The sequence below is a fragment of the Periophthalmus magnuspinnatus genome, chromosome 14 (assembly GCF_009829125.3).
Source record: "Periophthalmus magnuspinnatus isolate fPerMag1 chromosome 14, fPerMag1.2.pri, whole genome shotgun sequence".
Classification (NCBI taxonomy): Eukaryota; Metazoa; Chordata; class Actinopteri; order Gobiiformes; family Gobiidae; genus Periophthalmus; species Periophthalmus magnuspinnatus.
In genome coordinates this window covers 24,393,973-24,410,270 of record NC_047139.1, presented here as the reverse complement: position 1 = coordinate 24,410,270, position 16,298 = coordinate 24,393,973, and the positions used below count along the sequence as shown (strand labels likewise).

At 38.5% G+C, this 16,298-nt stretch overlaps 1 protein-coding gene across 4 annotated transcripts in view; it reads right to left on the bottom strand.

Moving 5' to 3' along the window:
• The window catches only part of ncor1 (nuclear receptor corepressor 1), a 35,702-nt gene that overhangs the window by 16,756 nt on the left and 2,648 nt on the right, over window positions 1-16,298 (bottom strand). For all 4 annotated transcript variants that reach the window (XM_055226836.1, XM_055226837.1, XM_055226838.1 and 1 more), the window contains exons 3-18: window positions 16,191-16,285; window positions 15,905-16,112; window positions 15,309-15,488; window positions 14,541-14,654; window positions 13,647-13,703; window positions 13,492-13,544; window positions 12,553-12,619; window positions 11,215-11,387; window positions 9,141-9,231; window positions 8,846-9,024; window positions 8,706-8,760; window positions 7,835-7,933; window positions 5,312-5,442; window positions 4,528-4,823; window positions 1,967-2,032; window positions 39-175 (exon numbers count right to left, since the gene is read on the bottom strand). In XM_055226836.1, the coding sequence (XP_055082811.1) occupies window positions 39-175; window positions 1,967-2,032; window positions 4,528-4,823; window positions 5,312-5,442; window positions 7,835-7,933; window positions 8,706-8,760; window positions 8,846-9,024; window positions 9,141-9,231; window positions 11,215-11,387; window positions 12,553-12,619; window positions 13,492-13,544; window positions 13,647-13,703; window positions 14,541-14,654; window positions 15,309-15,488; window positions 15,905-16,112; window positions 16,191-16,285 (2,001 nt within the window). The remainder of the gene's footprint in view (window positions 1-38; window positions 176-1,966; window positions 2,033-4,527; window positions 4,824-5,311; window positions 5,443-7,834; window positions 7,934-8,705; window positions 8,761-8,845; window positions 9,025-9,140; window positions 9,232-11,214; window positions 11,388-12,552; window positions 12,620-13,491; window positions 13,545-13,646; window positions 13,704-14,540; window positions 14,655-15,308; window positions 15,489-15,904; window positions 16,113-16,190; window positions 16,286-16,298) is intronic.

The window sequence follows — 16,298 nt, the reverse complement described above, 5'->3', positions numbered from 1 at the left end:
ATACACAACTGTATACAGAACTATACAGTGGACAATACCTGGTTATGCTGTTGAAGGAGGTTGTCCAGGTTGTGGCGTCTCTTATAATTAAAATAGAAATTCTTGCACTGCGCTTCACTTTTGGTGCCCACCATTTTGGCAATAGCTGTCCAGTCACGTCCATGCTCTACAAGGCCTGTAAGAACATGGTAATATTTTTAGATGTGTCAGAAATACTCATACCCAGATACTACTAAAACTAGTATCGATATCCATTTGAACAAGTATTGATACTTCAGTACTAGTAAGACCAACTGGAAAAGGTAATTTACATAACATTACATTATCTAAAATATGAGTGCTTTTTATAGTTATTATCATTGTCATTTTGAAATCAGACAAAACTGGTGTTGACATTTTTGTATCGTGACAACACTATTCATTTTTGAATTGTTAGGTTTGATTTTTGTACAAACTACTTCCTGTACGTGCATATTTATTTAAATTCCCAGTTGTTTCCTCACAGTTATTGCTTCAACTATGAATGTGCTCAATGAACAGTCTATGATAATGAGAAGTGGTTGTTCTGAACCTCGATTACTGTAAAATCACACAGCACTCATGAGTCTACTGTTGCTATGGTTACTCGTCTTCTCGTATGTGATCAGGGTTAAGCTGAGTAAATCAGGACAACTGTCATTTACCTCGGACATGAAGCCGTCTACAGGCTAAATCCACTGACTCCTCTGACCTCTGCACCTCCCTGCTAGACCTGATAATTACTATATCAACTTCTTGAAAAATAAATGAAAGTTGAGGCAATATTATTATATATAATAATTAATTAATATATTTAATCATGTGAATCATTTGTTGTATGTTTGTAATTAACATGCATGCTGCAACATTTCATATATTCATTCAGCTTTTGCTTTTATAATAATATTTATACTTAATCATGTTTAATGGAGTGATCCTGATTAAGGGTTACTGTGTCAGTGGTATAAAGTTTCAATATTATAGTTTATCGAGACATTTTTTGTAACAAGATATTGCAATACAAAATGTGTTATCGTGAGGCCTACTTCCTTTTCAGCTTAAAAGATGTGTGCTAGTAGCTTCACACCAGCACCAAAGCAACTATTCTAAAATGAAGCCCTGATATTTCACTGAGAAATGGGGGATAAATGTTTGAGATTGCATTTACTCAATATGTAGTTCGAACTTCTTTTAGATTTTATTTTTGCATTTTAAAACCTATATATCCCTTGTACTTCCCATCAATAATGGCTTTTAAAACAAGGCAAGTCTTGTAATCATATTACAGTCATAGTTTAAATTAAACCAAATAACTGTGCATTACTTATAGACTTGTGATGTCTAAAATATTTTCTACCAATTTAAACTGTGTAATTGGCCCAGTACTGCTGCTTGAAAGTGCTGGACCTACTTTATCACATGATAGGAGGGGTACAACAAGCCACTAATCTGCAGTCATATCTAGACTAAAGGCCCAAAGCCTGAGGAGCCCTTTCTTCTTAAAATGAATAGCAAATCGCAGAGGCCCCAAACAAAGTTCCAGTTAATCCAGACTAATCACTTTATGTGCATTTTATAGTTAAGTGGAACTAATTTTAAAAGAAGAAGAAAGAAAAGATTCAGTGAATATTAAAATACATACAAACTACACACTTAGTTGAGAAATGTATAGGTACATTTGATAAACTTAAGGAAACGTTTTAACTGTATAATTAATAGTAGTTTGTGCAGGATTATGCTTCCCCTGCTTTATAGACCAGCAAAGATAAGCCATAAACCTAAATCCATAAATGATCTGTAACAATGTTTGAAAAGGCTAATACAATTTAACTGCGCTGTATCTAACAAACCAGTTAGGCTACATCAGAAGAGAGAGGGAACAAGTCAGAAAGGAAAAAAAATATTTGGCTTATGGAAAAAAAGATTAGGAAGAAAAAGCATGCATTACCTTTTTTGGCAATCTCCATCTCCTCCTCGGTCCAGCGAGAAGTTTCTCCGGTTTCTCCAGAAGCAGCTAAAAATCAGACGAAGAAATGATAGAGCGCCATTAGCAGAAAGAGGAGGGAGAGCGCGATAGTACTCCCTTCGGCCGTCTACTTCTCATGGCCACTAATCTAATAATCTGTTTACATTCAGGGGCTGCCGAGACCTGCTCCCTTACTTGCACTGCCTGGATATAGCCTTCTCTCCACTCATTTGCTTCCTCTCTCTTTCTCCCTCTCTTTCTCTCTCTCTCCTTCCCACTACTCAGAACAGACCCTCCTCCTCCTCCTCTGATCTGTGAGGGGAGGGCTTTGGTCAGCTGATATAGCGCCAGACAGTGAAGGAGTTGAGAGCCGTGCCTCCCTCTTTGGGAAATGGCCTTGGATGGAGGCAAATAGACACAGACACACACACACACATACACAGTTGAGTTGAGAGTGCCAGCAGCCCTCCCCTAGTCTACTGTGACACTGCACATCTCTCACAACCTACACACACACATTCACACACAACCACACAACCTCAGTCGAATTCACAGAAGAGAGCAGCGAGAGCAAAGTGGGCCAAGTGAACTCTAACCCACTCTCCTCCATGGCACCCGATGAGACAGTGTAAACATTTGGACCAATATAGCAGCAAATATACCCTTGACATTAAAAGAGGAGCCCCCCCCCCATCACCCCACCAACAAGGAAGATGAAGAGATCAATTCTTTGTTTGGACGGCCCCAAGCAAAGGTCCGCCCCCCTCACCACAGTCTCTTACACTTGGTTAAACAAATGTCCACTAGAACAGACTTCCTTCCTCTACATGCTGCTTGTGACTGCAAGACCACACCAATATGGCCGTTCATCTCACACAAATCTTTGAGCAAATAGTAAATGAATAGGACTGTGTCTGTCCTATGGAGAACAAAAGTTCTCCGAAACTTATAGTGTTTTTAAATGAATAACTCTTGACACCATTTGAGTAGTAAATTAAAGCATGAGTTTTTTTGTTTTACAGTTCTTTGAAAGTAACAAGGTGAAGATCCTCCACCAAAAATGTTACATGTTTAAAAGATATGTTACTGCTTTGTCTAAAAAATTCCATAGTAAGATATCAACTTTATCTGTCCTGCATTTATCCATATAGGAGCTTTTATGGCTCAAAGATAGATTGAAAAACATGTTTTTTATTCTGAGTGGGCTTGCCTCTCCACAGATCTCACATGTAACTTGACCTGATATTATTTGTGTGTCACTATAGAGAAAGAATGATTTAATACCATAAATAAATAAAACATCTCCATGGAGACAAGCAGGTGCTGGACCCTTCTCCAGAAAAGTTACGCAGTGCACCTTTAATTTAACTGAAATAATTGTATCAAAATATATAATAATTTGTCACAAAATCAATATCCCAGTACTGAACAGCCATTTTGCATATCACAGTATTTCCCAATATTGTGCGGCTCTAGTGTCTGTGGTGCAAAATTTCACCTAATGATTTTGTCATACTCTCAAAGAACCGAAACGCACACACACACAAATAAATCACTCTGTTCCCTTTGCCGCATCTGAATCAGCAGCGTGCTCAAATTGCCTGGCATCGGGTCAAGTGGGCAGACTGGCAGATAGCTACCCTTTGGCACACAAGATACCAAACCTATGAACAACTAGAGCGTAACTTGCAGCTCTACAGTAAGTACCTTTTTGTTGAGGGAGATTGCGTTTACATAGCCCAGAGTAAACAAACTAAAAATGTTGGCAAGAAAATCTCAAATGGTTCAGCAAATGGAAGGACATGGTGTGCTGGAGGTTAATTAATCACATTATAGATAGGCCTTGTGTAATTCAGACTTTGTGGGAGCGGAGGGGAGCAGGTGGCACCACACACTTGCCCAACGGTGAATTAGCGGCACAGATTAAACATGGACATTTGGGTAGCTGCAAACCTGAGCTGACACTGGCAAAATAACAAGCTTCAAAAGGGCAGTGGGTGGAACAAGTGCACATCTGACGTACCATGACAACAGCACGTTGCCATGGCGACCCAAACTCAAAAAAACAGCACGAGCTTAAAGAGTATGACAGGTTAGACTACACAGTTCACTAAAAGGCAATTAACATTATTACTTTGAAAAAGATTTTACATAGTTTTACCCAGTTTCAGTATTTTGGTGATGTTTATAATTCTACTGCCCATGTCCAACCAGAAAGTAGATGTGGCAACCATACTGTGAAAAAAGGGCCAAAGCTCATCTAATTTACATAATACCAGTAGTTGTGGATAACTAAAAATATGTTTAAACTGCCAGAAAACTGAGCCTTGTGGGTAAACTGTTCCTGCATTTTGGATGGAATTTTATATAGTCAGAGGGATTCCTTTTTAGAAAACTACTTCCTGTATTTTCCATATTTTGTTGATGTTTTGTTGTCTTTTATCCATAAACTGCCACTTGACTGATGAAAGATTATGGTAAATATTTACAAGTTACTATCCCACCAGACAAGGTAATGACCACTTTCATGTTATTTTTTTTACCTTTATTTGCCTCTGAAGTAGCTACAGGAGTCTGTGCTTTGGCAGGCTCCTTCATGCCTTTCTGCGCTGATTCACTTTTGGAGGACTGTGTAGGCTCTGGCACAGCTGGCTCGGGAGCAGGGGGCGGGGCTTCTTCGGCAGCCACAGACGCCGCCTCGTTGGCCATGGAGCGCGTGGTAACCCTTCCTTTACGACGGCCCTGGCTGTTGGCTGTCTTCCTGCCACGCGGCGTGTTCTGCTCCTTCCCGTCCTCGTCTTCCCCGGCGTCGCACTTGTCTTTGTCCTTAGCAATGTCCCTGTGGGTTTGGACAAAAACAAGAGCTTTTATAATGTGGCTGTGGTGGATAATTACTCACTTCTGAATGAGCAATAAAAAGTTCCAAATGCTGTCCGGTAGGGCTGAAGTCCTTTAGTCTTTAGTCGATTAATCAGCTAATCGTGTCTTATTTTTTATTAGATTACACATTATTTTATTAGGATTATAAAAACTTAAAATGGACCAAAGTGGTAAGGAGAAAGCATGACGTGGGTTGGGCTTTGGGACTGACCGGCCCATTTAATCAGCTTTTATCACTTCTGATTCTGATACCTGCATACAATAAGGGTTTCTGGCATAAATTATGTGGAAAACATTAGTCTTGTCCCATATAAAGGCTTGTAAAATTGTAATTTAGCATTTAATAATTTTACCAAACCTACATCTGACTCCTGTTTCTATGCTGTGCTCAACAGTTAGATTTTAGGTGCAGATTATGAGGCTGTGGGGCAGCGAAAACCCACGTACCTGCAGTCCTCCTTCTCATCTTTCTCTTCCTCGTTGTTCTTTTCCTCGTCCTCTTTTTTATCAGACTTCTCAGACTTGTCTTCTTCGTTCTTGTCGTCTGACTTGTCTTCTTGCGACGGCCGTGGGATTTGCTATATTCAAAAACAGACAATAAAATATCATTTTCAACATTAGATCATAGTACTTTCCCTTTATATTACCACGTGGTGTTATAGGGACCATGGACGTATATTTTAGGTGGCCTTGTACTTATTTTGAGATCATTCTAAAGCTATTCAGGAAAGGTTCATTTCTCTCCCGTGAATGTGAATGTGACTTTAGTGTCGATACCTGCTCAAATGAGTATCTAGTTTTGATACTACTCTTAGCATTGATTAGTATCTGATTTTCAATAGTTTTGACAACCCTACATCATAATTAATAAACTTATTATATTAATGATAATGAATAATACAAACAGGTGGCCCATTTTTTCAGACTGACCTAGTTTTTGTGAACAGCCTTAACAGCCACTGAGCAGATAGTGTAATAACTTGTGAATGTAATTGCATTTATACTACTATTGTAAAAAAAAAAAAAAAAAAAAAAGCTATGTAACTGCAGCCGCTCCTTGGTTTTATTAAAAATACCAACACCTAAGCAGAGCGGTGGAAAACGTGAGTGAGTTATTGGAGGACAGAGCAGCATTCTTGTTCATCAGAGCTGGCTTGGTTCGCCACAGAATGCTTTCTCCTGCCTGTTCTGTGAAAGTGCTGCGCTGGAACAAGTCTGGTGATGCCAAGCCAAACATCCCATGCTGGTACCAGATGGGGCCGAGGAATGTGCTTCCCTCTATAAGGGCAAAAGATAACTGCTCCAGCACGAGTAAGACTTCAAGGAAAATGTGTGGATCTGGATAAGAGCACAGAAACAGCTTCTTTATTCTACTGATTGGCCCGACAACTTCCACCCAGACGATCAATGTTATTAGGTCTGTCTGTGTCTTCTGGCAAAGATGGTGTGCATTGTAAAAAGGATGCAGCCAATGACACAAAGGATTATGTTCCTCCATGTTTGAGATATCTATGACCAGCAAAATCAAATCTGTGGCATAAGAACCCGGCATGTGATGCTAATCTTGTGTTTCCAAACATGGCTCATGCTTTCTCTATGGCTCTTAAATCAATTGTAAGCCAAATGACACTGCTGCTAGTTGCTACAGTTTCTGATTTTGGATGCCAAAGCTCATGCTCAAAATACTGTGGGAAAAGGAATATTTATTCTTGATTAATAGAAACCATGGGAGGTTACAATGAAAAAAAACAACAACTCAAACACTTGTAAAGATTGACTCATGTTCTTCAAGGAACAGTTTACAAGACATTTTTGGCACATGGTATATGACAGACATATTCTTCAGATGGGGCAATGTGTTATAGAGATGGCATACTTCTTCTTGCACACAGAGTAAATGATTTCAGGTTAGTAAGTGTGTTGGATGTGCTGTGTTGAATATGTCCAAGAGAAACCATACTTCTACTTTGCCAGTTTGATTTGCTGAATCATGGTGTTTGCACATGTTTGTTTTCAACAGTCTTTGATTATTCAAACAGTTAGTTCAGTAAAGGAAGTCTTCTGTTAAGCTGCTAACTAGAAGGTATATATCTAAATTAAAGTTGAACTACAACAACACACTCTGCATCAAACTGCCTCCCAAATAACTCTGCTAAATGCTTAATTGGTGTGGAGCTACTCAATATGCCACAAAACATACAAAAGCAAGTACAGGCTATAGTATCACCCAACTGACAATTCCAACATACCTGCAAGCTCATCTGCTGCTCATAAACAGGGTTTCGAGCTGTGGGACACAGCTTACTGGTGGCTAACCTCCAGTATTTCCATAGCAGCGAAAGCTCAGGGACCAGGCGAGGAGCAGGACAACCCCAGAGCTCAGCTCCTTAGAAGGGCTGCTGGGCCTCGCCGCTGCCGCACATATTCCGGGAAAGCGTGTCATCAGGCCGCTTAAGCCGCCCAAAGAATTGTCCATCTCACATGCACACACTAATCTACGTAGGGTCACCCAAGGTAATCCCCACCAGCACTCCTCTTTGATTGGCACTCACAGCAGCACTGGGTTTTTTGGGCCTGTCAGATGTCCGGGCTGTACCAACTGCATTCCACTGAGGGGGGAACGGTCTCTCACTAACCTTAGACCTCGCACAATACAAATGGGAAATATACATACACTCGACACTAGTCTAGATAATCTGATTATGCCAAATTTAGAGACCATTTCAGTTCAACTCCAGCTAATTTGTTCTGTACATTACAGCACAAAACAGTACATGCTGTCTGTGGGAACACAATCACGTCTCTGTTGAACCAACATAATGCAAACATTATAAAGATGCCCAAACTGAGAAGCCTGTGGGTGTTAAGTGTGTAGCAAAAAACTTCAGGATCTAAAAATGTTTTAAATAGATTTATAAATGTACGTTCACATAACATAAAGCGTCCAAAACCCAAACGAAATAAACAAACCTGGTTCCCTCTTCGCTTCCTATAGTTACGTCTCACAAGTGTCTTGTAGTTGTTGTTCTTCTTTGTCAAGTAGTAGTAAAGAACACAGTCTGCCACACACTGAAACCCACAGAAAATAGAAATAAACATAGTGATAACATGGTCTGATTTAACATTATGTCTCATACACATACATATATACACATATATATATATACACACACACACACACATTATATATATATATATATATATATATATATATATATATTATATATATATATATATAAACTGGATTTAATTATTATTATTTTTTTTTTTTTGTCCAAGTTTGAAAATGGCCAAATAAAAGTCTAAACAATATAAAAAGGCTCGGTATTACACCATTTTATTATTTTCTACATTCAAATGGGAATTGGAATTTTATTTAAGCTTTTGAAGCCAAATCTATTCTTTTTCCCATGGTTGTACTGTGTGGTCTGCTGCTTCATTCTGCTTACAATGAGCCTAATAGAATGCTACTAGAGTCCTGGTTTAGTCTTGCTTTAGCCCTGATTCAGTTGTGGTGAAGGTCAGTCTTCTTATTTAATCCTCGTTTAGTACCGCCTCAGTCCTGGTTCAAACCAGCTCACTGGTTACTAAACATGTGGGAGTTTATCATCTCCATACTTAGTAAATAAGTAAACATGATTAACACGTGCGGTACTCTGCTTAACTGCTGATAGATTGCTAAAACCTTTGCGCGCATATTTAATCATGTATTTAGCATCACGCTCAGTTTGCAGACTTTGGCTTATCACAAACTCTTTTTGGAGACAATTCAGAGAGAGCAGTTATTTTATATTTTTGTTATTTAAATTTTTTATTAAAATGAAAACACACAAAACGTTACCTTTCTCTCCAGGTAAGATGCAATCAGACCAAAATTCTTGGGGTGTTGAACAAATCTGCAACAGACAGACATATTAAATTGTATTTTATATATTTATATTAATTAAATGTTTTTTACTGCACTGAAATAATAATGTTTACTTCTCTTTAAAGATTTCCTTTTCGTGCTCTGTCCAAACATTCATGAATTGGCGGGATTTGTAGACTTTCATTGGGTCATCCATCAGGCCATTCATGTTGATGAACTTGACTCTTCTCTGCTCTGAGTCGTACATCATGGGCGGAATGACAGAGAGCTGTCTCATTTGTTTCTCATTATTCTGAAAAACATCAACATGTACATCATTATAACCAAATTTCACTCTTGAAGAACAAGTCTATGTATATATGCACTCTAAGTTCTCTTCTGTATGCACTCAGAGTAAAGAGCACGTACTTCCTGCTCCGACAGGCCGTCTATGATCTCTGATATTTCATGTTCACTTCTAGCGATTGTTGCTGAAAGACCAGTCCCTCTTTGCCCAACTCTGTGGAAAAAAAACATTCAAAAATAAATTTATAGAAATGTTATACATCTAGAAATTGTCATTTTAGAAAGAAAGAAAGAAAGAAAGAAAGCAAATAAAGTAAAACCGCAAGATGGATCCTGTATAGTAATGAAATGCCATCACCAGCATCTCTTAATGCGACTGAACTAACAAACCAAAAACCAGAATGTTCTTAAGCTGAGCTGCTCCTTGAGATGAAGCAGCTTCCAGGTTTAAACACTATAGTAGCACCATGTGGACACAGATCTTTTGCCCTAGGCGGTTGAGTGGGCAGAGATGTGCAGTATCTCTTTTTAACAAAGTGTGAGTGTGAATCCAGAGCATGTAATACCGATGAAAAAACAAAAATCAAAAGCACTGGAGGCAGGCCTTTTCCAAAACATTCCTTCCTGGATTGAGCGAGTGATACACAGCCCAAAATAACTATTCCATATCTCTAAAACATATTAAAAGATAACCTTACACCTTGCCATACACGAAAGCATCGAATAAACCAATAATGGGCAAAAACAACTTAAAGTGGGAATCTGAATATTATCCCATCTAAAACTGAGCATTTCTGGATTCACAACTGAAGCCCCTTACTCCCCACAGACTAAATGTTGATGATCTTGTTGTAGAGTGGGCTGACCTCACTGAGACCTCACACTGTCCAGGACCACACATTCGCTGGAGGGGGATCTTGAGCACTTGGGCTTGGTACCATTATGTACACGGTGGTCCAAAGAAAGAAAATTATCTGACAATAGCTTCAGTCAAAACATAATCAGAAATGAAGTCTGCTGTGCCACTTTATCATTTTTGCAAAAACTACACAACAACAAAATAAGGACATGTTGCATTTCTGTACAACATCTACAGAATTCAGCAAAAATAGATCTTTAAATAAGTGCATACTATATATAAATCACTTAAAATAGTATTAGTCATGTAGATTATTGTCTGACTGGTCATAATGTACTGCACTGAATCTCACAAACACAGACAGTGGACCTTCACCCTCGACTGTGTAGCTAGAAAGAGTCGCACTGCACAAACCAGGTCACTACAAACACAGGCTAGTACTCCATTACAGTGGCTCTCAAACTTTTCCACCAAGGAAAAGATTTAGCTTTCCGAGTACCACCAGATCTCAAGCAAGCATATAACAGGATTATTCCAGGTCTAATCTAGAGCTAAAACAGATCTAAAAGTGGACTGCATCATTTCATATAGCTCTAAACAGGAAATGATCAAAAATGAAGTACAAAAGTGAATTAAATGAACTTTAGGCAAACAAGCTTGCATACCGTAGTTTGAGAAACACTGCTCTATTACATTATTCATCTTAACACTAAACTGGAACATTTAATAATAGGCATTATTGGGGATATAAGGAATTATTTTTGGCTGCACGATATAAATAAAATGGATTGTGAATTAAGATTATTTCCTGCATAAACTGTCCAATATGAATACACATAATGCATGTTGTGACTGCTTAGCAAGCACACTGCCGTCACAAGACTAAAATTTCAAACTCAGTTTTAATATTAAGGAAAGACTTGATGATCAATAACACATCATACATAAAAAAAAAAAAACACTTAGACAATAGAATGTCATTTTCAACATTAACTTGCACTTTCTTTTATTTTCCATATTGCCTGATATCACTCGGTTGTAAATTCTATAGTGGTCCATGGGTGTCTATGTGGTTTTATACTTGTTCTGAAGCAGCTCAAGATCATTCTAAAGCTATTCAGGAAAAGTTCATTTCTGTCCTGTGAATGTCACTTTTTAGTATTGATACTTCAAATGAGTTTCTAGTTTCGATACTAGTTTTACTATCGATTAGTATCAGATTTTTGACAACCCTGTTCGCAAATGTTGAGGGATTGTCTGTATTACAGTTAATGAGTTCTGTTAATCTTCTTCCATTCCTTCCAGTATAAACCAAGTTCATTTCAAACACATCTTTACCTCTGAAATCTCTCTTGCTGCTCCCTCTGCTTGCGGATCTCGGGGAACTGTCTTTCGTAGTACTCGCGTGTCCTGCTTTCTTTGGCTTTTCTTCTGGGGTTGTTTTCCATCCGCTCCACCTTCTTCTCCCAGGCCTCCATCAGCTGGTCGTAGCGCTGGCAGATCTTCTGTTCCTGGGTGAAGACAAAGGCAAACATCACTATTTGAATTTGACAGCATGGGATGGAATGTTAAAAAAAGAAGTGTTAATAAGATTACTATTTAGCATCTTACCATCTCCATTAGTTTAACATTATGCAAACTGAAAAATTAAACGACGCATGTCAACACAATCCTGTGCTCTATAACAGGAAGCTAAAAGTCGTGAGTAATTGTTAGCCATTTTCTAATAACCACTTGCATTTTAACACTTACAGAATCCATCAACAAAGAATATAAAACATCTACTATTTTCTTTTAGTACAACATGCATGTAGGTTACAAGAGCCTAGCCTATTACACATGTCTAGTGTGATGTAAGCAGTGTGTGAACCAAACTAGTCAAAGGCAGTAGAAGTGTGCCAATGTAGAGTCCAGTGAGTACACGCTGTTCAGGAACGGCTTGTATTATCCATGTTACTCAACCAAAAGTCAATCTTAAGTTTTCTTACACACGTTTTCAGGGTTTCCATTTCAGCGATCAGCTCAAATAGGATTTGATTTCTGACCTATTAAATGTTGCCAAGGGTTACAGTGGTAAGAATCTTCATAAGGGACATTGTCGACTGTATTTCCAGTTTTTGTAAAGAAGGACAAACAATCCACCTTCCTCTTGGCACTGAGCCATATTCACTCAGCTATTGTTTCAGAGTCCAAAAGGTCTGTCTGACCCTGACTGTGCAGAGCCAGGGAAACATAGAACTCAATGAACCATAGCAATCTCAAAATTGTTATTGGAGAATGTGACACAGCACTCATAGAATCTATTTTCCAGGGCCAGTTGCCTTTAGTCTTTTGGTCGATTAATCAGTCAATGTGGATTTATTTTATTATCAGTTAACCAAATATTTTATTATCATGATTTATATGGGCCACCACAGAAAGGAGAACGCATGGAGTCAGTTAGATTGAATTTTAGGTAGGAGTGGATGCTGTTTACTAATATATAACACACTATCTTTTAGTCCATCAATCAATGCAAAGGGCATTTCTTTAGTCGACTACAGCTATACTATTTTCAAATATTTTATGATGCAGAAATCTTTTAAGAACCATATCACCATGTTTCTTAAAATGATCATTTTGGTATTATGTGTTATAAGCTGGTTTTTGGCAACTATGACACTGGTGGCCACTTACCCTTTGCTTGCGCGCATGATTTCGCCTCTTAAAAAAGAGAATCAGCTTCTTCCTCATCACTTGGTTGCTGCAAGAAAACAACAATTAATATTGACAGAATAGGACTGAGAGAACACTTTGTTACAAGCTGTATAATAAATGTTAATATGGTCAACTGAGCAAAATAGTACAGTGCAAGAAGGGTTGGGCAATGAATCAAATTTTAACCGAGAAGGAGATTCGTCAATGATATGCAATGGTCTTTTTAACCAAGGTCTTTTAAGTGGTCTGCAGCCAATCATCAATGATTCATATTATATTATTACAAGCAGTCCAATACCTCAACCAAGCCTAAACCCTAAACTAAGGTGTGCTGGGCGTTGCTCTCAGGGTCTGGATGCCCTTTGTTGTGATAAAAGTCTGCAGCAGACGGGCCTCTCTCATGGTCCTCACTGATAAGCTCCACTGTGGAAACCTGGCCTTCAACTCCCACTCTTGACAGCATTAAACCCTCCTGACACAAACAATTTATTTCACACACATTCAGTATCTCTGTCAATGGAGCAGAGGAACTATCATTTACCAACCTATTTCAATTTAACCATCACATTTCTCTTCTCTTGCCACAAACAGAACTTTTTTTGCATTTATTTGTACTAGGGATGGGCAATTTACCAAAAAAATCATCATATAGCACAATTTTCAGCTTTTATCAGATGCAGTTAATATCTTTTTATCCTCCATTAAGGAATAACTAAAGCAATCTTCTGCTTCTAAGAGTTCATACTTCATTGTGATGGTTAGATCCACCTCATTCACAAAATGACCTGAAGCTGACCAATGTTGAAAAGCGTCAGCAGGCAGCTGCTTAAAAAACACTGCCCCTCATTTTTTAATTGCCATATCAACCAGCCCTAATTTGTACATGTGTTTATGTTGGAAACAAAAGCTATTACTTACGTTTTGATGTTGTCATGATAAACTTTTGTGTCTGACGGTTGATTATACAGTGGCTAAATTTGGAAGGAAGCACAATGGAGCACATATGGATTAATCATTGTCTACAGTGCTTGTACTAACTAACTAAACATGCAGGTATTAGGACAATACCTTACCAGCTCAACTTTAGGACCAAGGCCTTCCAGGATTTTATGGGCTTCTTCTGCTTTTTTCTGGAAAATGTTGGTACGTTAGTAATCATTAAACAGTTAAACAGCTGCCAAACTAAATGATGATGCAATAAATATACGTAGTTATCCTTATCAGTCAAATCTGACTTCTAATAATATTTAGTGAACTAAAGTAACGGTGGTGAGGATTGATACACACAAAAGCTTTCAAGAAATATATGTATGCAATATAATTATGTATTATATTAATTAATTAATTATTTCAAGCATACTTGAAATATGTATTCCCCAGTAACAAGATCTAAATTTTTATCTGAGAATGAATAATGTGACGGGTGTTATTGCTGTGAACAGAATTGAGATAGACAGCGCCTTAAGGGTTAAAGGCTGACTGGAAAGGAGGGCGTGGCTCAGCAGTCTGACAAGCATGAACTAAAGTAACCTCTGAAAACACTCACAGAACTAAGCTTGTTTATGCACTTCCACTGACTTCTTAAACCTATTTTTCAAACTTTCACATTAAAAAATTACAGCTATGTTTATGTCACCACACTTGTCTTCTGACCAAGCTGAGTAATTATCCAAAAGTATAGGTGATAATATGCCCCACCGAAGCTACATAAAATGGGTGTTAGCAGGAATTAACTATGCCTTCTATGCTGATGTATGCTGTCAAAGTGCCACAGGTACATTGATACACGCTTTGTAATTATTTGAAATCTTTGTGCTTATATGTTTAATTTTGAGTTTTTGTGCTCACCATTTTATTTTGTTCCATGTTATTTTTGTTTAGTTCAATTATGAAACATGAATACATATTTGAATTATTAAAAATGATCCAAAATGCCTTGCTGTTTTCCCCTGCAGAAGAGCACCCACCCTGTTCTCGTCATAGATGATTTGGACGATGCTGCGGTGCTTGTGTTCCACTGGGGGTGGGGTCACGGGCTTCTCTGGCTCCACTGGCTTTGCTGCCTCCTCCTCCAGTTGTTGCTAAAATAAATAAATAAATATAGTTACTTTCATGTAAATCTATTGAATATGTCTTAAAATTACTTTATTTAAAGAAATAAAAGCCAGAATGAAGGAGATCAGAACATGAGGAAAAAAATATTCCTTTCTACTGAAGCAGGGGAAAATGAAGCAGATACACATCTCTTAAATGGAAATTAGTGCAGAAGATGGTTAGTTCATGTTCAGTTAAAGAGACACTTGACAGCAGAGGGGTGCAAAGTACAAGTTCTAAAGAAATCTACAAGTGTTTACATGCACTACACTGATTTATGAAACAAATACTGGCCGGAGGTGCAATAAACCTGCCTATTGGTTGCTATTTGATAATCCACTTATAGAGACATAGTTTAGGCATATTGATGCAGTGACAAAATCTTTAAAAAAAAAAGAATTATTGTTTACTGTAATATGACAGATGATTCCTGGATTTCATAGCAATATCCATATAAAACATTTTTTTGAATGAAGAAGCCAGGATCTATTTTCCATCGCTCCTTTCTCCAGATTTGGCAATTACATTAGATATATTATTAGATATACTAACAACTAAAATACTTCATAATAGAACACCCCTCAAGATGAATATATGTAGGTAATTTGACCTGAACACAACGTCCACAAATTGACACAAACCTGTTTTTTCTTGAGCTTGAAAATCTGTTGCTCCACTTTAGCGATCTCTCTGTCCACACGGTCCATGCTCTGGATCAGCTCCTCCTTTGAGAGTTTAGAGGGAGATGTGTCTGTGTCCTCACCAAGATGAAGGCCGGGTCCACCTGGGGATGCCTCGACTTTAACAGTATATTGAGACTCCTAGACAGAAAATTATACATTGAAGTATGATTTATTTGGATGCAAACAAGCACACCTAAGAGCACATTTTATATTACATTTTTGAACAACCTGGAGATTTAGCAGAAATACTTACATTTTCTAGCTCCAAACGCTGAGAAACACTGCTAACTTATGATCATAGTGTTTCATTATAATATTATATAGACATTGTAAGGCTCACAAGACTTCTACATTGGTGTGTTGTGTTAGGCAAGAATACATAATTTGGATCTTAGCTTGTCTTAAATGCACATACTTGTCTCTTTTCCAGGTTGCTTATTGCATAAAGATATAGTGTTTCTAAGGCCACATAACATTGTTCATTTTTTAAATTTGCTGATGAAAATCTCAGTTTTCAAAGATTACTGCATTATCAAAGTGGAGAGACTGCACACCTTTTTAACTTCCACAGTGGCCCTTAAGCTGTCCTGTATGGCGTGGGGCATTGGGAGCACCATGCCTCCGGAGGTTGGGGGGGTGCGGGTGATGTGGGTTTCATTGATGGTCTCCATGCGTGGTCGTTTGGCCTCCAGCGACTCATGTTCGGGCTGAGCAGTGACGGAGGGAAACTGCTGCTCGTAACCATGGCGTCTCTCCGGAGGTCTGGGGGCACAAATCAACACATGTCATATATTCTTATGAGAGGCTTGACTGTGTGTTGTAGTGTGGACCTGGTCCTACCGTTCCGGAGCAGGGTGGAACTCAGACAGAAGAGAGGGTCTCCGCCGCCCCTGTGGGTCCTGCATGTGTGCCCGGTAATCTGGGACCGGGAACTCCTGGGGCACAAAG